This window comes from Bos taurus, chromosome 12 (genome assembly GCF_002263795.3).
Source record: "Bos taurus isolate L1 Dominette 01449 registration number 42190680 breed Hereford chromosome 12, ARS-UCD2.0, whole genome shotgun sequence".
Taxonomy (NCBI): domain Eukaryota; kingdom Metazoa; phylum Chordata; class Mammalia; order Artiodactyla; family Bovidae; genus Bos; species Bos taurus.
Genome location: NC_037339.1, coordinates 30,804,089 through 30,827,970, shown reverse-complemented (window position 1 = coordinate 30,827,970; position 23,882 = coordinate 30,804,089). Strand labels below are relative to the sequence as shown.

At 39.7% G+C, this 23,882-nt stretch overlaps 1 protein-coding gene across 1 annotated transcript in view; it reads right to left on the bottom strand.

The window, feature by feature from the left end:
• Positions 1-22,653, bottom strand: part of UBL3 (ubiquitin like 3) — a 48,861-nt gene extending 26,208 nt beyond the window's left edge. The window contains exon 1 of the mRNA NM_001038144.2: positions 21,531-22,653. Coding sequence (NP_001033233.1) covers positions 21,531-21,557 — 27 coding nt within the window. The 5' untranslated portion in view covers positions 21,558-22,653. The remainder of the gene's footprint in view (positions 1-21,530) is intronic.
• Between the last annotated feature and the right edge of the window lie 1,229 nt (positions 22,654-23,882).

Genomic DNA, 23,882 nt, shown 5'->3' with positions numbered 1-23,882 from the left:
ATTTTCTTAGATTTCAAAGATTGTTATTTATTGAAAACATTCTTAAGTCACATAATCTGTATAAGTGCAATTATGCTCAAAATCTGTGGTCAATGTTTAAGTTTGTATATTCTGACAGCAAAGTCAGAACATTTTCTACTTCTTCTGAGAGGTAAGAGAAAAGCTGAGAATGCTAAGAATATTGCCACAGCAGGATTAGAAAAGAAGGTTACTATACTATGACTTCTTCAGGTCTCAACGTTCATAAGACAAAAAAAAAAAAACACTTTAATGTTAAACAGCCTTTGAAACGTTAAATTTTTCAGCACCTTCAGTTCAAAACTAAAAGTGGCATAAATACTTGTCTTTATATGCTCTGCATCTGTAAGGCTGATAATGTTAGGTAATTATCACTAATTTTGAAGCTGTAATGATTATTGTGGTTTAAAATATCATTCTCATGTATATTTCATTCACACATACCAAATGTCATACGTAATATGATGTTTCAAAATCATTCAGGAAGAGCAAGTAAACACGACTGACCATGAGTTAATAATTGTTGAAACTGCAATGTGGATACACGGGGATTTATTATACTTATCTTTCCACTTTTGTCTGCAATTTTTCATAAAACTTAAAATAAGTATTTACAAAATCCTACCTAAGGGACTCTTAATGTTGTAATCTAAAGAAGTTGAGTCAAACTGTAAAGCTGGTCATTTAACTTTGGGACAGAAAATGAGAAACTATCATAGCATAAGACGGAAGAGAAAGGCCAAGTAAAGTGTTTTGTTGCATCTATATCAGAAATCTTGGAATAACAGTTATAGACTTAACAAGAAATGCAGCCACCAGGGAATAAAATATTCCACCAAATCCGTGAACTAAGAAGGATGTTATAACAGTACTTTTACAAATCTGGAAGAAGTTAACCTACCTATTCAGATAGTTAGAATACTTAATAAAGCAGCTATATACTTTTTCCAATCCATCCCAGATAATCAGTTTATTTATAATAATGAATTAATTAAACTACTAGGGCATTGCAAATTATATCAATTTCTTTCTTCTGAGCAGTTTTTCAAAGTAAAACAAAATGCACTCTTCTTTCCATCAGAAAGATAACTGTAGTGTTTTAAAGTGAAAGTCGTTTAGTCATGTCCAACTCTCTGGGACCCCATGGACTGTAGCCTGCCAGGCTCCTCTGTCCACGGAATTCTCCAGGTCAGAAGACTGGAGTGGGTAGCTGTTCCCTTCTCCAGGGGATCTTCCCAACCCAGGGATCAAACCCAGATCTCCCGAGTTGCAGGCAGATTCTTTACTGTCTGAGCTACCAGGCAAGCCCAAGAACACTGGAGTGAGTAGCCTATCTCTTCTGCAATGGATCTTCCCGATCCAGAAATTGAACTGGGGTCTCCTGCCTTGCAGGTGGATTCTTTACCAGCTGAGCTATCAGGGAAGCCCTTTCACTAAAAAGACACCATTAAAAAAAGAGAGAGAGAGGAAAGTTAGAAAAAAATCTGATTAGCAATTTGGAGAGAAACAATCTAGAAAGAATCCAAGGACCACCCTCTCACAAACAATTAATGAACAACACTCACTAATGTTAAAGGTTGACTAAAAGAACGGAGATCTCCATCACAGGGAATAAATCAAGGGTAATAATCCCTTTTCCCCTCCCGTTTTTCTACAGACAACTGTGAGGATAAAATGTCAACCACTTAGAAATGTGGAAGATTCTACAAAGCTTAACAGAATGATTTATGTTGTTTGCATACGTCGAACAATGCCGCCTAACTTACGGTACCCCCAACACTCAGCATTTTCTTTTCTGGAAAGAAGCTTCTCTAATGAAGATAGTGAGTGGTATGTTAGTGACCCTGCAGAAAAGATGTACTGGAGATAGGCAGAACCTCACCGAGAGGTCCTCAGACTTTTTATAGTAAGAGAAAATGAATTCTAGGTTTAGACTACTCCCAGATTCCTTGCAGTCTTAAGAGTTTATTTTACATTCATGGTTCCTATATCTGAAATGGTATTAGAAATTTAAAAAGATTAAATTCAAGTTGTTTTTTCCTTGAGTTATCTTCCACTCTTCATTCTTTCAATCTAAAGAATCAGATACAGACACTGTCCAAATCAACATGCTAGGTTACAACCATGATATAAACAATAAACTCAACTGCATAATAAGGACATTAAAGATTACCCCTTTACCTGGCTTGCTATTATTTGTTAAATAAATGCTACCTTTTTTGTGTGTACACAAAATGAACTGGCTCATTTCTAATACACACAGTAGTACTGAAGAATACAGTCTACCTCCCCAGAATTCCCTGATAGCTCAGTAAAGAATCTGCCTGCAATGCAGGAGACCCTGGTTCGATTTCTGGGTCGGGAAGATCCGCTGGAGAAGGGACAGGCTACCAACTCCGGTATTCTTAGGCTTCCCTTGTGGTTTAGCTGGTAAAGAATCTGCCTGCAATGCGGGAGACCTGGGTTTAATCCCTGAGTTGGGAAGATCCTCTGGAGAAGGGAAAGGCTACCCACTCCAGTATTCTGACCTGGAGAATTCCATGGACTGTATAGTACATGGGGTTGCAGAGTTGGACACGACTGAGCGACTCTCACTTTTTCCAGAATTCCAGATGTTACAATCATAGCATAGGCTCTGAAAACAGAATACCTAGATCTGAATCCTGGTTCCATCAGTCACCAAGATATTGCTTTATTTCTCATGTTTCAGTCTCCTTATTTGTAAAATGGGGATAGTAATAACTCCTAGCTCACAGCATTGTAGGGGAATTCTACTGAATGAATGTGTGTGGAGCACGTGGGACAGGGCCCGCTTGGACACTGAATACTAGGATAAACAGTATTTACATAGAAAACAACAGAAACGACCCAAGAAGGCTAATCAACCTAGGCTCCAAAAGGACTGTGTTAATGAGACTGAAATCTAAGCAAAGTTCCAATACATCTGATGTTACTTTTGATTTTTTTAAAAACCTATTATTTGTAGTATCTGATTTATTACACTCAGTTCATCAGAGAAAAATAAAATACCTCCGAGGTATAAAACTGCAACACAAATTAGGACTGAACTTGTGTTTATTATTTATAACTATACTATGCCATTTCACAGCAGTCATGGTTCTTGGGTAAACTAAACAAACTGCTTAGGAAGCTATTCTGCCAAAGCGGTAGGGCTAATTTTGCTGTTTAGTTGCTCAGTCATGTCTGACTCTTTGCGACCCCATTGACTATAGCCTGACTATAGCATGGACAGGTCCCTCTATCCATGTGATTTCCCAGGAGAGAATACTGGAGTGGGTTGCCAATTCCTTCTCCAAGGTCTAACTTTAAAACTCTTAAAGTAAGAGATGGTGTTATTATTGTTTTGCAGATATTAAATTTTACTTTGAACTGGGAGATTCAATCCTTTCCAAAAGGATCATGCTAATTTCTTTGGTTGGATTTTCTACCATTTTCTATTGTGTATCTTTTATTCATTGAATATGCATTCCACAGATAGCAAAGTTTAGTATGCCGGTAAACTTTTAGTTGCTCTGTATTTCTCTACTACAAGGCCATAATAAAAACTATGACTTTCTTCAAACTTACTTTCAGTTTATATTAGTATTGTGTACTGATTTTGTAAAGAAATACATGTTATGAATTTACTGTACATAAATCCCCAAAATAGAATCATTAACAGTGGCTCTCAAGGAATTTAAATGAAATTCAGAATGTTTCATAAATAGTTGCCAGGTGATTGCAACTGGTCCTCTACAGTCTTATTAAATTACTTAAATTAGAAGATCTAGAAATCTAATCTCATTTAGGACTGCTGAGAAATAGTGTTGATGTTCTTAATTTTGATATAATTAGTACCATCACTGGAATACATTACCTTGGTGGAATACATGTGGCAGACAAAATAGCTTATAAACTAGCAGAGCCCGAACTCAGTAAGTCAATAATCTTAGACAAATGTGAATTCTGAAGACCAAAAAAAAAAAAAAAGTATACATTTTGTAAAGTACAGTTATTTGTACTTGAAAATTTGTAAAGTACAGTTAGAGACTCATTTTTATTTATTTTTGACAGATGACTGGAGAGTAAATAAAATTTAAAGTATAAGGTTCTTTAAAAAAATCATAAACATATATACATACATATGTGTTATTATCTTTATGTATATATTTCCAAACCTAGAAACAGGATAAAGCAAAGTACTAGTTGGAGAAGGGAAAAGCTTAAAAAAACAACAACAACAACAGATGAGAGCTTTTTTAAGAGCAGAAAGATATTAAGCATTCCTACAAATCTCAAATATTATTCAATAAACTCAAATGCCTCCTCCTTTGATTCTACTGAAATAAAATATTCTGATTTAAGTGAATTTTTGTTTTGCTTTCACTTTAGGGGAATTACTGAACTAAAATTAGCAAAGTGTTTCTAGTCATTGGTGCTCCATATTAGACTCCACAGACTCCCCAAAGATGACGACTGCATTTTAAAAAGCAAAAAATACACTCTAGTGTTCCCAGCAGCACTATTCACAATAGCCAAGACACGGAAATGACCTGCAAGTCTATCACCAGAGGAATGGATAAAGACGATGTGGTGTATGTATATGTGTGCAGGGAATTCACAGTAGACTGTGATGGCCACTTGAGCTATTCCAGGAAGACTTCAGTATACAGCTAGTGGTGCTACTTGAGATTTCAGATATCACTTGCGAAAATAAAAATATAATAATAAGCTTACATCTGCACTCTGCAGTATAAACAACCTAAGGATGAGCCCATCTCCACTTCAGAATGAAGATATTTAGGGAGAATGTTTTCCCAGTTTTCTGTTTTCATTGGCAGTCTGTCCTAAATCCCACAGGAGTGAGGCAGGCAGGGCTCTGGGGAAGTCTGAGAGCACTCTGCCTGCTTCCTTGGCCAGCTGGGAGTCTGACAGAACCACGGAGAGGCTAGATGTCTCAGTCTCTTAGTAAACCTGTCTTTCTCTGGGTGTAAAGAGTTAAACGCGAAACACCTCTTAGTTAAACCCTGCATCAGAGCACCAACTCAGTGGCTGCTACTGAACCAACAACCCTCCCACCAGGTAACAGAGAGACTGACCTGGGCAGGATTAAAAAGGATCAACTTCAGAGCAGAAAGCAAGTATTATTAACGCTTGTCCAGATTATATATAATAGCAAAGCAAAATATTTTGACACAGAAGGTTGAGAAAAGGTAGATATGGACACAGAAACTGAAAAACTGCAGAGACTTCAAAAAAAAGTGGACATGCTGAATTCTTCTATGTCTAGCACAATATGGAAGAAAACTCTATGAATTATAATGAAAACAATGTTTTGACTACAGTAAAATATCTGACAATGAGTTAAGATCCATGCAACCTTTACCAAATTACACAAGAAGGACTTTAATTGGTCCTTATCCAATCACCCCTGCAATCTCTGCTGTTGCCCACAGCTATTCTTGCCTGGGTTTCTCCTTGGATGGCTTTCCTGAGAGTCAAACTTTAAAAAACATTTTTTCACCATAACTCCGTTCCTTTTCTCATTTAAAAAATTATCCTACCTGTAACTAGAGGCACTATACTTTTGGGCTGCTCTCTCATCTCTTCGTGAATTCATGTAATGTCATATAGGTATTTTTTTCTTCAATTTAATGCCCACACTAATTTATATTTTTAGTCTTCTCTCTTCTTTTCTGAGGGCTATTCCACATTCTTACCTCTTATTCCACATTAGGAAAGGTCAAAGATGACTCCCAGGCCCCTCTACCACTTGCTCTTTCTAAAAGAATTCCATTAGCTTGATTACATGTCTTTCTATGTCATGTAGACCAAAATCCAAAAAGTTAAAAGAAAGTTGATGACAGTGTACACAATGACAGTAGCAAAAAGTGCCGACAGTGAGAGAACAAAAATTACAAAAAGTAAAACCAAAAGCTGAGCAGTTTGGGACCATCTGAAATACAAGCCAAAAAAAATTTACATAACCGCACTGTCCAATACCACCTGTAACTATTCATATTTAAATTCATTAAATAAAATTTAAAATTCCATTCTTTAGTCACACACCACTTTCCAAGTGCTCAACAGCCACGTGCAGCCAGTGGCTACTCTACTGGACAGCACAGATACAGAATATTACGAACACTGCAGAATGTTCTACTGGCCAAAGCGGCAGTGCTAGCTCAACATTCACCTGGTATTCTCTATACAACCGGCGCAGTGCTATTATAGGAACAGGGGTATAGAGAGATGAGGAAGATAAGGCTTCTCTCTGCCCTCATAGAGTACACAGTCTGTCTAATGGACAAAACAAAAATATTCACACGTGCTAGAGTAGAGGTAAAACCGTGGATGAGAGAAGGACTGATTGGGAGGCCCAGCCCTCGGAATTCCAGACTAATCAGCTAGGACTGCAATCCTTTCACTTTAGTTTCCTGTGGACTGGACCTTGTTTCCCGGCTGTTATGATGGTACAACAGGTAATGCTGAGACTCATCACTACCTAGCAATTCTGGGCTCACTGGAACCAGAGACGCTGAAACCTGAACAGGATGTGTGTTGGCTCTGTCCCTCTGAGGACACTTGCTGGTGCTTCACCTTGCTGGCAACCCTGGAAGGAAAAGGCCGTGCTGCCACTCTTTTTCCCCTTGGTCCTTCCTAGGGAAACAGCTGTGCCTCCACTGTCCCTTTGGTTTGGAACTCCTAGCATGTGCTATACTTAGAATGACGAAGCGCCTGACCAAGTAGTTAAGGCATTACCAAGGAATTAACACTGCCACGAAGCACAAGTCTTCAGTGCAAATAAAGCAAGAAGGAAGGGGGGAGGTGCCCCAAAGCAGAAAGGGCAGGCTAAGCAAGGATGAGAGAAGCAGGAACGGTGACTGAGGGTCTGTGGGCCAGCAGAGGGTTCATTATAGCCCCACACAGGGCACACTCAGCGGGCAACTGCAGCAGATGAAGCTAGATGGGAGCCCAGCTGCCAAGAGCCTTAATGCCACCACCTAAGGAGCGGGGAGTGGACTGGCCAACCATAATTAAGTAGAAGAGCTAAACAACGAGATCTCTGTAATGAGATCTGTGTTTTCAAAAAACAAACCTGGGGAAAGGGTGAAAGGCAGATAAATAGAAGCAGATAAAGGGGGATGATATCTGGATGAAAACATGGCTGGAGGCAGTGGAGATAAAGAACAGGAAATTCATTCAAAAGACACTGTGTGTGTGCTGACATCAGAGAAAATTCTATCTGGCACACCGGCAGGCGATAAATGCTTGCTGCACAAACTAGTGAGGAAGATACTGATCACGCAGATGACACAGAAGGGCAGGGAACAAAAACTATGAGAAACACAAAAATTTAAGGGAAGGACTGACAGTGAGAGACACTGAAAAGGAACAAAGAAATCAAACAAGGACATATTCCTTCTGCCTGGCATGTGATCCCCCAAGACACTGGATGGCCCGCAATTCCCTCAGATCCCTTCCCAATGGTCTCCCCGATCACCCTCTGTAAAACTGGGCAACACAGCAACTGTCCCTCAGCACTCTCCAAACCCTCTCCCTTATTCTTCCCTGGAGAAAAAAATGCTGCTACCTCACACACTATGTATTTTACTTTTCATTGTGTTTAATGTCTATCTCCCTACTACTTAAGTGCAAGCTTCACTCACTGCTGCACACCAGAGCCTAAAAACGTGCCTGGCATAAGCACATGCTCAACAAATACTTGCTGATGAACTGAATAACAGAAAGAAATAAACAGAGCAAGACTATTATCCATAGACAAATAAGTATGGAAGTAAACTGACAGCTAACATGAAGTTACATCGATTATATTGAGTGCTAAAGGTAAAAATCTATGTAATAGTCCTTTAAGTACAAAAGGCTCAAACACCATTTTCTTCAAATATATGTTTTTATATATATCAAATATATGCATTTAATAGTAACACAGGCTTTCTATTTAGTCACAAAATAATGAGAGAGATTTTACGGCTTGAAAAATCACTCATAATACTTGGTAGCCACACTGCAAATCTACCACTTCAAGTATTTAAATCTTATTAATACTTCTTCAACTTCCATTACAAATTTCTAATTTCCTTTCTGAAATCTTGGTTATTTTAAAATGTTAAGCAAATGCAAGAAGCTAAAGTTGAAATACCAGAATATAAGTATAATAACAGTCGTTACCTTTAAGATATAATGAAGATGATATTAAAATGGTGAAAAGTTAGAAATGCAAAAATATCCAAGAACACAAAATGGGCCCACCTAGCTGGCTGGCTTAAGGAAAGTGACAAAATATCATTAATTTTCATCTTCCTCATCAATAAAATGCAGCTAACACAAGCACCTACCTTGTAGGTAAACTTGTTCTGAGAGTTTCTTTTTTTTTTTTTTTTGAGGATTAAATCTGTTTCAAGTCATTAGCTTAGCACAGTGCCTACAATATAATTACTTCTTAAGCCCATAAATACTTATGAAAAACCTACTATATAAAAGGCATCATACTTACTGGCCACAGTGGCCAATGAAAGAGATATACCTACCTAACAGAATTGTCGACAATTAAAACAAATCTAAAGACAAACTAATGAATTACCAAGTGTGACTAGTGCTACAGAGGGAGCCCGTGGGGTTCTGAGTCAGAAATCGAGGGATGAGGGAATTCAATTTTAGATGTGAGCAGGAAGAGTGCCTCTGAGGACAGGAAGCAAGACGGCACTGCCCACAGCTGTAGGGCACAGAGGACATTGAGGAGGATTTCAGGCCCAGTCCAGGTGTGGGAAAGAACCTGTGACCCGTCTGAGAGGACCCAGGATAACTGAAGCACAGGAAGTCAAAGGAGGTAAGATTACAGAGACAGGCAAGAGCCAGATGATGCAGGACTCCAAAGGGCCTCTTTAAGGATCTGTGATTTTATTCTATGGAAATTTATTCTTCAATGGAAAGCTGCTAAAGTTTTCTGTTTGTATTTTTTCAGAAGGAAAGATGATCCAATTTATGTCTCACAAAAATCACTTAAGCTATCTTTGGAAAGTGTATCACAGGGGAACGTAAACAGAAGCAGAACAATTAGTTGCAAGACTAATGCCGTGTCCAGGAGACAGCAATGGTACTTGGCAATGCGGTGGTGGCATGGAGAAGAGATGGAGTCGATGAATTCCAGGCGCAGTTTGAAATGGATTGAATTTGGGGGATGAGGGAAAGGGAGAGATCAGAGATGACTCCTAGATGTCTGACGTAAGCAACTGCCTGGCTGATGGTGCCATGGTAAGTAACACAGTTAAGTACTGAATTAATTTTAGCTACTCATAGCTACTATCAGGATAGAAAAGAGAGAGGGAAAAAAAACTTGGTAATTCTAGAGCCAAAAGGGAGGGAGGGGAACTAAAGCACACACAGAAAGGGCAATTAGGTCAAGCCATGAGGAAGAGCGATATCAGACCAAATTCCCCACTGAAAGCAACTACAAAAGTGACCTAAGATACCAAACAAACAAACTGAGCTACCTGAAGGTACACAGAAAACCACCGAGAGCTACACGGACGGCCCGTTTTCCCCTTGAGGCATCTGCCAGTTACCAGTACAGGGCATCCAGGCCAGGCAGAACAGGAGCCGGGAGCTTGTGGCAGTCCCGCCGGGCTGGGAAGGCAGAAACTGGACTTCTGTGCTACACCAGAGGAGGCAGGATTGAGGATCCCAGATAAAAAGGAACTGCAAAGAAGGAGCCCAACATCTTGCTCAGTGTTTGCCTTCCAGGAATGTGCTGAATCATAAACAACATGGACTGAAATGCAGAAAAGCTCCTCAAAAAGATGTTGCGAAGAGGCCAAAAAAGCTAAGCAGAGCTTTTATCAGTCCTCATATTTAAAATTCAGGGCCTGCCAAGGAAGAAGCATCTTGGTAAACACTTCAAACTTTTAAATAAGACCTCAAAAGAGCTATGTGTTAGAAGCCTATTTGAATTTCCTGATTACCCTGAATTCAGGCTTATTTCTTATTAATCACTAATGAATCAAAGTGATCAATGTTTACCTAACTACCTCCCAGAGAATATTAATATTTTTTATGTTAAGAAAGATAACATCATTCAGACCCACTATAATGTTTCATTACAATGTTATTAAAACATTACCAGGCATATTGGGAAAAAGGATCAAATGATCAAAAGCTAGACAACGGAAATGGGCTCATGGGTGATAGGGATTAGTATCACAGTTATCAGACAGAAACATTGCAACAATGCTTATATACTCAATAAAAATAGGTAAAACATTGTGAGAATTTGAATCTGTATAAGTTTTAGAACTGAAAATACAAAAACTGAAATTAAGAACTTAATAATTGGGTATAACTGTATACTGGACAGAGAAGATAAGGGAACTTGAAGACAGTTCAGCAAAAATATCCAAATAGATACACAGAGTAGGAAGAAGAATGAAAACTGAAATGACCTAACACACATGCATTTGTAGTCCCAGAAAGAAAGAACTGAATAGAAAAAGTACTTGAAGAACCCCAGCTTACGGAGAAGGTGCGGAGAAAAAGGAACCCTCCTACACTGTTGGTGGGAGTGTAAGTTGGTTTGAGTGTGTAAATTGGTGTAGCCACTGTGGAAAACATTATTGAAGTTTCTCAAAACAGAATTACCATACAATCCAGCAATCCCACTTCTGGGCCTATATCTGGACAAAACTCTGATTCAAAAAGGTCTATGTACCCCTATGTTCACAGCTTTACTGACTATGCCAAAGCCTTTGACTGTGTGGATCACAACAAACTGTGGAAAATTCTTCAAGAGATGGGAATACCAGACCACTGTACCTGCCTCCTGAGAAATCTGTATGCAGGTCAAGAAGCAACAGTTAGAACTGGATATGGAACAACACACTGGTTCCAAATCTGGAAAGGGGTTCATCAAGGCTGTTTATTATCACCCTGTTTATTTAACTTATACGCAGAGTACATCATGAGAAATGCTGGGCTGAAGGAAGCACAAGCTGGAATCAAGATTGCCAGGAGAAATGTCAATAACCTCAGATATGCAGATGACACCACCCTTATGGCAGAAAGTGAAGAGGAACTAAAAAGCCTCTTGATGGAACTGAAAGAGGAGAGTCAAAAAGTTGGCTTAAAGCTCAACATTCAGAAAACGAAGATCATGGCATCTGGTCCCATCACTTCATAGCAAATAGATGGGGAAACACTGGAAACAGTGACAGACTTGGGCTCCAAAATCACAGCAGATGGTGAGTGCAACTTGCTCCTTAGAAGAAAAGTTATAACCAACCTAGACAGCTTATTCAAAAGCAGAGACATTACTTTGACAACAAAAGTCTGTCTAGTCAAAGCTATGGTTTTTCCAGTAGTCATGTATGGATGTGAGAGTTGGACTATAAAGAAAGCTGAGCGCTGAAGAATTGATGCTTTTGAACTGTGGTGTTGGAGAAGACTCTTGAGAGTCCCTTGGGTTGCAAGGAGGTGCAATCAGTCCATACTAAAGGAAATTAGTCCTGAATATTCATTGGAAGGACTGATGCTGAAGCTGAGACTCCAATACTTTGGCCACCTGATGTGAAGAACTGACTCATTTGAAACGACCCTGATGCTGGGAAAGATTGAAGGCTGGAGGAGACGGGGACGACAGAGGATGAGAAGGTTGGATAGCATCACCGACTCAACGGACATGAGTTTGAGCAAGCTCCAGGAGCTGGTGATGGACATGGAGGCCTGGTGTGCTGCAGTCCACGGGGTCGCAAAGAGTTGGACACGACTGAGCGATGGAACTCAAGTGGACTAAACGTTCACAGCAGCACTTTTCACAATAGCCAAGACATGGAAACAACCGAAATATCCATCAACAGATGAATGGATAAAGAAGATATGGTACATATATACAATTGAATACAATTGGGCCATAAAAAAGAACAAAATAATGCCATTTGCAGCAACATGGATGCAACTAGAGATTTTCACACTAAGTGAAGGAAGTCAGAAAGAGAACGACAAATACCGTATTGATACCATTAGTATACGGAATCTAAGATATGCCACAAACGAACCCATCTCTGGAACAGAAACAGAATCAAGCACAGAGACTAGACTAGCAGTTGTCAAGGGGAAAGGGGTGGGAGAGGTTTGGATCGAGAGTTAGAGATCAGCAGATGCAAACTGGTATATATAGAAAGGACAAACAACAAGTTCCTACTGTATAGTACAGGGAATTATATTCAATATTCTGTGAAAAAGCATAATGGAAAATATGAAAAAGAATGTATATACATGTATCAATATAACTGAGTCACTCTGCTATAAAGCAGTAATTAACACATTTTAATTCAATTATATTTCAATTAAAAAATAAATTAGAAAAGAATTCCAGCTTAGAAAATTCACAAAATGACAAAAATAGCAAGCCATAGACTCAAAATGCTCTACAAATTCCATGCATAAAGAATACAATAAAAGCTATGCATAAGCGCACAATAGTAAAAGTGCTAAAAGCCAAAGACAAAGATAAAATCTTGAAAATAGCCCAAACACATTAAGTTCAACAGAAGCTAAACAGAAAAACACATTAACTTCAAAGGAAAAATAGTAAGACCACAAGTTGACTTAATAAAAACAGTGGGAGCCAGAAATTATAAAATAATTTAAAGGTGCTAAAGGAAGAGACCCTTTAAAGATGAAGGTAAATAAATACACTTCCAGGCAAACAAAACTAGTTATTACTAGAAGACCTGCAAGACATGAAATCTGAAAACTGACTCTGTCAAAGTCAATAGAGAGTAAGCAGCAGCACAAATTACCAACAATCAGATTTTAAAAGCACATTTCATTACAGATAGTACAAACATCAAAAAGATAATAGAGATATTATAAAAAAAGAAAAATAAATCTGAAGCCACATTGAAAAATTTAGATAAAATAGATAAATGCCTTGAAAAGCAAAACTTGTCAAAACTGACAAAAAAGTAATAGAAAACATGTATAGTCCCACATGAATTGAAGAAACAGAATCAATAATCCTCAACCCTCCCCCCACGAAGACTCCAAATTCCATCACCAGTGAACTCCTCCAAACATTAATGGATGCAATAAGATCAATTTTCACAAACTCAGAGAATAAAAAACATTTCTCAGGTCATTTTTTGAAGTCAGAATAACCTTGACAGCTAAATATGTCAAAGACTTTACAAGAAATTAAAAATCACTAGTCAATCTTTTTCATGAACAAAACTGAAAACAATGTAAATGAAATATATTGTAGCGTATTAAGAAGATAATTCAAAATGAAAAAGTTAGGTTTATCCAGAAAATCAAGGATGCTTTAAAATTAGTAAAACGTGTATCCCTACCTCACCACAGTTGTTAACACATATCTGAACACACAGCTGCTACATTCTTAAGAATTTTATCCTAAGAAAATAATCAGACAAGGCACAGAGACATACTCTAAGACAGGCATTACAATATTGTTTTTAATAGCTTTTAAATGCTTTATGAATATGGAATAGCTAAACAATTTTTGTACGTCATTCAGAATCCGTTCAAAATTATAACATGGTTCTATACTTATTTGTATGGATAGTTGTTAATGATATATGACTAAATGAAAAAATCAGGAGCATTTCTATGGCAAAAACACTAATTTTAGAAGAGAGTAAACAAAATCAAACATCTGTCTTGAGAGAGCATTTTGCCTAGACATAATGAATTGCCATGTTAATTTATGTTCATAAACACGATATATTGCCTAACTTAAGATAATTTTCCTCAACAGAAAGAACATTTTCTTTTGAAAACCTAGTTATAGAAGACTGCCCATATATATATTTTATTTAGACCATAAAAAAATGCTGCTAGACTTTAATCAATTAACAAAGAATCTGCATCATACATAAGCAGATACTAGTAGGAAGACAAACACAAAATACCCTGAAAGCACTAAATCAACCCATGTGTCTGTCACATATATAATGCAACCACTTCAGTGTTCTTGCCTAGAGAATCCCAGGGACGGGCGAGCCTAGTGGGCTGCCGTCTATGGGGTTGCACAGAGTCAGACACAACTGAATCGACTTAGTAGCAGCAGCAGCAGTCTTTGAATTCAAAGTGGTAAGTTTATAGGAAAAAAATTCTATTGTATAATATATATACAAGAGGACTCAAAGCTCCAACAAGTTTAAAGAAAATTCCCTTGAATTTAAGCAGTAAGAAAAGTGTGTTACTTGCTGCTGAGTCGTGTCCTACTCTTTTTTATCCCACAGACTTTAGCCTACCAGGCTCCTCTGTCCATGGAATTCTCCAAGCAAAAACACTGGAGTGGGTTGCCATTTCCTTCTCCCAGATGATCTTTCCAACCCAGGGATTGAACCTGGGTCTCCTGCATTGCAGGTGGATTCTTTACCATCTGAGTCACCAGGGAAAAACCCACCTGCATTAAAATCACTCCAACCCATAGGTTACACAGCATTTTGCAAAAATACCTGGAGCAAGTTGTTGGGAGGGGATCCAGGTATTCTGCTGAACAGAGGGCCTGAGGGGTGAGCACTGTCTGCTCAGGTACACAGGGGAAAGGCTTAGGGTGTTTATCACTATTGCCATGAAACCCAAATTCCTACCCTCGCTCTGTATTTTCCTAGCTATGTGATTCCAAAGAAGACCCTTACCCTCTCTGAACCTAGGCTGAGAGAAAGTAAAAACAGCTCTGCTGACAATCACTCTATGACAGAGACAGACAAGGCCCGCAGGAGACCAACAGGTAATAAACTCTCCCAGGGCCACACTGGGGCTCACAGTGACTGACAGCTCCTCCAGCCCGCTTCCTTTTTCCTGCCTCCTAAACCAAGACCGCTGAAAGATCCAATTACTAACCCACTTCCACTCTGTGTCTGCAGCATTCTACCGAGCTAGTCTCCTGTTCCCCGGCTCCCTCATCAGCATCATGAGGCAAACCCCAGCGAGAACCTCTGCGATACCCTCTTCTGTGACTTCGTGGCTACAAGTCAGTAAATTTGACTTGTTCCACTACAGATGTATTCCTGGTGCTCTTCACCAGGCGGGTAACAGCCGCTTCTTTTTCTACTTACCAACCTATTTCTCCAGGGTCACTGAAAGGATGAAACTAAATGTTATCCTGTCAAATGCCAAGCATCTGCCTGGGAAACAGCTAGGACACAACAAATATTAGCATCTCTCCCCTCGGAGCTCAAAATAAAGCTCCTCGTGTAATTTTATTTTTTAAATTATCTAGTTCATCCCTGCAAAAATCTACATCTCTCCAAAACTAAGCCAGGAAATAAGCCCCTCAAGTAAACAGAACTCTGAACAACCAAAATAGACATGACCAAATGAAATAAAAGACTAGGCACTTTCCCATAAGAATGCCTGAAAATCCCACTTGGACGTCATTTACTCATTTTTAACACACTTTGTCCTAATAAACTTTGGAAATCTGATTTCTACACCCACAGCAAATTAGAATCAGCAACTATGAAGTTAGAGAGGGACAGTTAGGCATACTGACCACAGAAAAATACTCAACAAGGCAGGAGATGGGAACACTATATCAAACAGAACTCAAAATACTTAGAAATCTGAAGTCATCTTACAGCTTCTAAAGTTTGACTGAACATCCCAACCATAAAATACTTCAGCATACAATGCCAATATATATAATATATTCATTTATAAACCATACATTTTATGCAAATTATAAAATACACTAAAACAAAATTAAAATTTATTGTTTTAATTTTAATTAACTATGTTAAACATTGTTTTGATCACACAACCACTAAAAATACTATTACTCTTAACACTAAGAGCACTGTTACTGAATATGACTATTTTTGATCAGCATCTAAGATATTCATCTTTAGTAAAATAAAAATGTGTTGTTCAGTTTTGAGTTCTACAACTCTTTGAGGTACTTTAACAGTGAACCTCTGCTCCCCATTTCCATTCAAAGTATCAAAGATTCTCTTAAAAAGTACCTAGGGCTTCCCTGGTGGTTCAGTGGTAAAGAATCTGCTTGCCAACGCAGCAGACGCTGGTTTCATCCCTGGTCCAGGAAGAACCCACATGTCACAGGGCAGCTAAGCCCATGCGCCACAACTATTCAGCCTGTGTTCTAGAGCCTGGAAACTGCAATTCCTGAAGCCCGGGAACCCTAGAGCCCACGCTCTGCAACAAGAGAAGCCAACAAGCAGCCTGTGCAGCACAACTAGAGAGCAGCCCCTGCTCGCCGCAACTAGAGAAAAGCCTGAGCAGCAAGGAGGACCCAGCACAGCCAAAAATGAATAAATAATATTTAAAGTACCGATATAAAAGAGTGTCATAAAAAACTGCAAGAACCTTGAGAAACTCGATAGTCCTGCTATCCCTACATTACAAAATTCTCATACTGTCCCTCAGGAAAATGTTCATTAGAATGTGGACCTAGAGAAGCCTGGAGGTTTTTTCAGACCCAATCCATGTATTAATTAAAAAAAAAGTTCAATTTCTCCTTCTTTTTTGGAGCACAAAATAAGCTAGAAGTTCTAATATTTTCATTCTCAAATTGACTTGCCTCATCTCACTTTGTCAATTACTAGTAGTCAACGGGCACAAAGCTTCAAAAGCTGTATTAGATGCTGAGCTAAGACAGCTGTAGTTTTCAGAATAATGACAGTACGTTACAAAGAAACAGTCAATGAACTTCACTGAACTGAATCAATATTATTCAAATGATGGCTAAGTCACCAAAAGTAAGTTAAATTATGTGTCTCATATTACATGTAAGCAAACAGGACAGTAATCCAGTATTTTGGGAAATTCCCCAAAATAACCAACATGTATTCAAAAAATTTACTGATTCAGAATAATTTATTACCCAGGGTCTCCAGTTACCATGAATTCTAGTCACTTTCAATTTTCCCCCTCCAGAAAGAGAGGAATTCTTAAAGAGCACGTTGAAGTTCAGTCTCCTAAAATGTATTTACTATTTCATGTTATGAAAACTAGTAGAGCCATCAGTACTTTATCCACTAATTTAAAATAACTTCAAAACTTACACTAATAATGCATTTTTCATATTCAAAGTAGTATCAGATATCACTGACTTCATGCTTAACACCATTACTATAGTCGTAGTAGTACGGGACAATATTTATGTTTCCCATAAATAACAGAAAGAGTAATGCCTTAAGTCAAGAAAATCATTCAACAGTTTTTAAATGTTTTAGAAATTATGGTAGATATAATAAACACAAGACATATATTCATGTAAATTTGACATCATGTTGGGTGAACTCCGGGAGTTGGTGATGGACAAGGAGGCCTGGCGTGCTGCGATTCATGGGGTCACAAAGAGTCGGACACGACTGAGCGACTGAACTGAACTGCAGAATGTGAAATAGAAAATGGTTCACAGGAAGGAAAGATCAGTGTGGACTAGAATGGACTAAAAACCAGTTTCACAAGAGAGGGACATGAGCTGGAATAGGATTCAGAGCTGGAAAGGAAAAGTCATTCAAAATGGAGGGAAATAATGTGTTATTTGTTTTCTCAATAAAACTGTCTAACTCAAGATACCAAATTTAAGACACAAAGTAAAACAATTTAGAGAAATATACCATAAGAGACATGTTATTTAATATGTTGTTCATCAAGTCACCTACATATGCATGTGTGTGTGTATATATTAGTATACAGATATTAATATATAAATGGTACTTATCCACCCTTAACCTTCATAAAACCTCCAACTCATATTAGGAACAAGAGCTCCAGCAAGAGAAAGAAAAATTTAAAAGAGCTGTAAGTAAAGAGAAAAATTTAAGGCATTGGATCTTAATATAACTCTTTCTCCGAAGTTAAAACTCTTCTATTCTCTAAACCTTTTTCGAGCATGACATTTTCCCCCTGGTATACTCTGTATCTGTTATTAAACTTAGAAAAGTGATAAAACTTCACTTTGAAAAGAAATTCATTTGAATAATTTCCTGTCCACTAGAGGGCTCCAATATTTCTTTCACAAGTGGAAAAGATATGACATTACAATAAAAATATTCATTAAGCACTGAAAAAAATCAAATTATCATTAACTCACTTAATCCCAGACTAAACATAGTTACATATGCTACAATTTCACATTCAAAGCTTAAAAAGGTACAGGATTCTTTATTACCTAAAATGCTTCAAATAACCAAAACTGCTTTGCCATTATTCTCACACTGTCAATGTCTCTCTTACAAAGGGTTTTCAATTTTATAGATATCATAAAGTATAATTTCAGTCCAAAGCTCCAAACAGTAGTTCCAATTTTTATATAATAAATTTTATATATTAATTTACATCTTGAAAACTTTCCAAATCCAGAAAACAAAATTACCAGCTTATCTAACCAGCCTTAGGCTTTATTACTGATACAAAGACTAAACATTTTCTTTCAGAAAGCCTAAATCATTAACATAATTCATGCTACAAGTATAAACAATGAATACAGCCCCATCATGAGCTCTGATTTGGGCCTAGGGGGGAAATCAATCACTTAAATACAATGTATTATAATGACACTGGGTTCAGGACAGGGTATTTACAGATTTTTCTCACAAATTAGTTATTACACTGAAATGTCAGTAAATCTCAATTCAAACTCAAGCACCTTTAGCAAAGAAAAAGCCAATGTTTTAAGTAAATACTGTTATACCATTTATAGGACATCTTTACAGAATGTTAATTGAAAAAGTATCAACTGCAAATTATTTTTTGTAAAGAATATAGCAAATCCATTCACTAGGGGTACCATTCGTACCCTGCCCTAAAAGACTGACTTGCTATATTTGGATTCTAAGAAAAAGAGACTCCTTATGGTACACAAAAAAATATACTGAATGTTTAAAAATAAATTTTCAATGTCAGTAACAAAAAAAGTCATGCTAAAAAAAAAATCGATTTAAAAAGTGAGTCACAATAATTTCTGTAAGGAGACTTTACCAAAAACAACAACTGCTTTAGCAATTATTAGAACTCAAGAGCGAACTATCTCTATTGAAACCATGACAGGGTTTATTATAATTTCACTGCCCCACCTCTTCTCCGAAATAGGATTTTCCTATACAGGTGACAAGCATCATTAACAGATGAAAAAGCGTAACATTTGTTTCTAAATAGCACACACTATCACCAATGAGAAACTTAAAATGCTTACTGCATCTAGCAAATGTATGTATTCATACTTGCAAGAATATGCATCCCAATCAATTTAGAATTATGCTGCAAGGGAAGTATCAGATTGTGGAGAGGTGAGGCTGAGAAGGCCGATGCTTTTCAAGAGTAGTGACATTTTCCTCACTTTAAGTCAGAATGTAAGTGCAGACTGTCAATTATTGATAATGAAAACTTTAACAAACATGAAGTATTGAGTCCACGACTTCTAACCGGTATTTATCATGTTATATTTCAAAAAGCTGTAATTCTAGGTACATATCAAAGGAAGACACTTCTTAAACAAAAATGCAATGTGAGTAATACCAAATGACGGTTTAAAGGTTTTAATGCTGGAAAAAAACCCTCAAGGCCTCCAGCGAGTTGTATGGCTAAAAAATGAAACATAAAAATTATTCAGAATCATCTAATCTGAGCTGTACCCTAGACACATTCTGAAACAGCATCACCAAGGAATTATATGTTTATTACATAATACTGCTTTGCCCTTGCCTATCACCTTTAATCAAGGGATCTCAAAGCACCACAGAATCATCACGGCCTTAAAATACAGTCTAAAACAGAAACAGTTGTATTTGATAACTAGAGCTATTAATACAACCTTGCCATCCCTTCCCGGCACCCCGATCCAAACACTAGCTTCCAAACCTCCTCTCTGACTTGGAAACGGTATTCTCCAAATCACCTCAATTTGTGAGTGAAGCTACGCACATTCAGCTCCTTCTCATCACTGGGCCTAAATAAAGAAAGCTGTTGCACTGTTTTAATCTCACAGATCTATTGCACAACAACTTCTGTGACAGATATATAGTATATAAGGTGATCATACTGCACACTGTGCATGATGATATAAAATGGAGGTTTTAGCCAGACAGCAAGTCTTTGCTGGAGGGTACGAGCCCACAGAGTATCCATCGGGGAAAGTGGGTTTTCCTGCTCCGTCCAGAGACCTATCTAGGCAACTTCACCAACAGGGTGAAGGAAATCCAGTCTGGTTAGGCTTAAGCCGGCAGGAGACTATGCTCCAGTGTGCACCCCAGGAGGGAAAGGAAAACTAAAAGGACAATGCTCGAGTTTTAAGACTCAGGAAGGAGAGTGTTGGGTTGCTCTGTGGCCACCCAAGAGACAGAACACTGTGGTTCCTTTGCATTTAAACAGCACACTGAAAGGGAAATCAAACACAAGCAAAATGTCTTTAAACCAAGGTCAAAATATGCCATTTAGAGCCATTTAATTTAATTTTACAGCCCGTAAATGGGGTTCACTCTAACTGAAGCGTCTGACATTTTAAAATTTAATCCTCAGCAAAGTTCAATTTTGTTTTTTTCACCGAAATATACAAACACTCAAATGTTAACTTCGAATATATGAGCATAACTATGTTAACTTCAATTCTTTCATAAAGGAGATTATTCCCCTTCCTGTTAATTGCATTACGTTTGTCCCCAAGACAGACAGCAAAGAGTAATTTCACCTCACACAAACCCACCTTCCCAGCGCTGTAAGCCTACACAGTTCCTGTTAGTCAACAGTCTCATAAGCTTAACCTACTTTATGAACAAAAAGAAAAGCGTCAATAAACAAGAGTACTTTGGTTTCCAGTTCTTAACATTCCAGGATCAAGGTTCAATCAATAATGTGTTTTATTAGCCTTTAAAAGTCCAGTGATGTCATACTACTAAATATTTGGTACTAAAAGTCCTGGAATATTCATTAAAAGTACCAAAATACAGTCAGCCTGGATTTGTGAACATTCCAAAACGTCTATTTCTGTGCCGTGCTTGTTCTCCCAAACGTTTCGAAAAGCTCACAGCAAATCCTGGCCGAGATAAGACGTCCCCACTTCTTGGAAATATCCGGCTTGCACCTACTGCATTCATGACCAGTGTCACAGGGCAAGATTCCCGATTTCATGCCCACCTCTGTATCTAGCAGGGACACCCGGCCTCAGCTCTGCCGTTTTCAGAAGCTTTCAGACACAAGTGTTCAGAGGCTTCTAGCAAAGCGGAAGAGATTTTTCTCCACTTCAAGGCACCTTGCTACATGTTCCCAACTTCTCCATTGTCTTTAACCATTTAGAAAACGCAACCAAGTGAGAAGATCCGTATTCAACGCAGCGCTTTCAACGAGAGCGACACCAGACCCTCCAACTTCTTCCACAATCTCCCGGGACCGTGGCTTCCCCACCCCCACCCCGCAAACCTTCACCCTACGCCTGCATCCTTTCTGATTAAACGAGATTGGAAACCACAATTAAATCAAAGGCTGTCGTTAACTCTTAATCCTTCACTTACCATATCCGCCGGGACATTACTGGACATCTTGCCGTTTGACATATACCCAGATGTTTACGCAAAGAAAAAAAAATTTTTTAAGACAACAAATTAAAAAGAGTCTTCTGTTAGTCTTCAAGCTAACAGAAATCAATCTTCAAGATCTTGATTGGTTCGAGATGTGCTCTCCAAAAATAATTTTTTAAAATAAAATAAGTTCTTTCCGAGCCGAAGTGCCGGCCTGGCCGGGCGCAGAGGAACAATCGCCGGCAGAGCTGTAGCCGGAGCGGAGCAACTCCCGGGTCGCCGAAGTCAGCAGCAGCGGCAGCAGCAGCCCCAGGACCGGCCGCGCCAGGTGGACCGAGCCGAGTGACACACGGACATGGAGCGGGGTGGGAGGGGGTTAAATCGCCTTCCTCCTTTCCCAGCCCCGCCGTGATTCACACTCGCTCCCGAGTCGAGTCCTCATGAAGCGGGAGGATGACCAGGCGCCGCGGCACACAGAGAACTTATGTGGCTACACATGGACTCGTCCCCGGCGGCCGGAGCGGGCAAACGGCTCTCAACTCGCGCGGCCGGGGCCGCGGAAACCCGCGCTCAAGGGCATTTAACTCGTTGGCAGCCGAAGTGCTAGCCCGGGCCGGAGAGCCCGGGCGGGGAGCGGTGGCGGGGGTGAGCGCGGGGCGCTCGGCCGGCCAGGAGCGAGACCCCCACGGCCCGTTGGGGCTCAGGCCGCGGGCGCCTCCGGGCAGCCGCGGGGCTCGGGGCGCATCGTCTCCGGCTTCCCAGCGCTCCTCTCCCGCCTCCTCCGCCTGTGCCTCCCCCCCACCGTCTCCGCCTTCCGCTCCCCTCCCCGGCCTCGCGAGCTCCCCGCGACGCCGACTTCGGCCGGACCCCGGAAGAGGCCGGGTCCTTCCTCTCCTCAGCCCGGGAACCGTTTCCTCTCAGAGCTCCGTCTCTCTGCCTCCTCCTCCTCCACTTTTCAGTCCCCGACGCCGCAGCCGCCTCCTGTCATCACCCCTCAAGCCAACATGGCGGCAGCGGCGGCAGCTGCCGGAGCGCGAGCCGGGGACCCGCGGAGAGCACGGTCCCCCCCCGCCCCGCCTTCCTCGCAACCACCGCCTCCGCCTTCCTGCCCCCCCCCCGCCCCCAGTTTTCCGCGAACACCGAGTGCGTCACTACGGAGACCACCCTGGAGCATCACGGGAAATGTAGTCTATGTGGTGGGGGTGGGGGTGGGGAACGGGACACCAAACGCGTTCTAGTCGGACTCCGAGGCCACGCCCCTCTTAGCAACAGTTGCTAGGAGAGGAAAACTCGCTTTAGCCGGACGACTGCCCAGGAGTTTAGGGAGATACCTGCTGCCAGGAGGGCTGTGATACTGAGAATTATTGGGGGTGGGGGATGGAAAATGATTCTGCACAGAGAAATTCCCTCATGCACAAAATACTCTCAGACTTAAAACATGGTTTACCTCCAAGCAGAATCACTCATTTTAATGACAGCGCGCTCTCCACATCCTGCAATCTCAAAGCATTTCGTATAGTGATTTCATCTAGGTCTCTCCTCAACAATACATTTGGAGGATCAGAAGCAATCATTGATTTCCAATACGGTCATAGAAGTTCAGCAAGAGTAAGGATGTCATTAAGCAGGGAGAATGTTTGAACATGTGTTTCTTGACGACCCAGGGCCATAAAACTACAATCCAGTTAATTGAAATTACCCAAAACTACATTCAAGACAATAGTGTATGAACCAAAAACTGTGTTAGACACAATAGTGTATGATGCAAAATCTCTGTCAGGAAACAGCTACGTACTCCAAACCACATGGGGTTACACAAGTTTACCAGGCTAGCCCTGAAATCCCACTTAACTCAAAATGTGATTGAAAACTTATACACCAGCAGTGATTAGCAAACAACAGAAAATAATACCATCGGTGAGAAACTTAGATGAAGAATATGTCTTCCCCAGATTTAGGAACAAAATGCAGAGACCGCAAATGTCTATCTGACTCATATCTCTCTTAGTGCTTCGAGTGTTTTAGGAAAGGCCATCTCAATATACCTATATAAAAATGCCAACAGACTTAAGAGTCTGAAAGCCACCTCTCCAACCTCCAGTTCTGTGACCTCATCTGTGAAACAGTCTTGCCTACCTTCCAGGGGTCAAGTAGGGGCAGTTGTGAGGATGAGTCCATGCATGGGAAATAAATCACTTTGTAAATAATATGCATCGTTTGATGTGAAATGTTACTACTTATTCATTCAGCAAACCCTCCAGGTCCTTGGCGAGGTACCGGAAGTTTAAAAGATGACTAATTCAGGCAGTGTCCTCCATTGGCTAGGAGCCTGTGTCATTCCCCCAG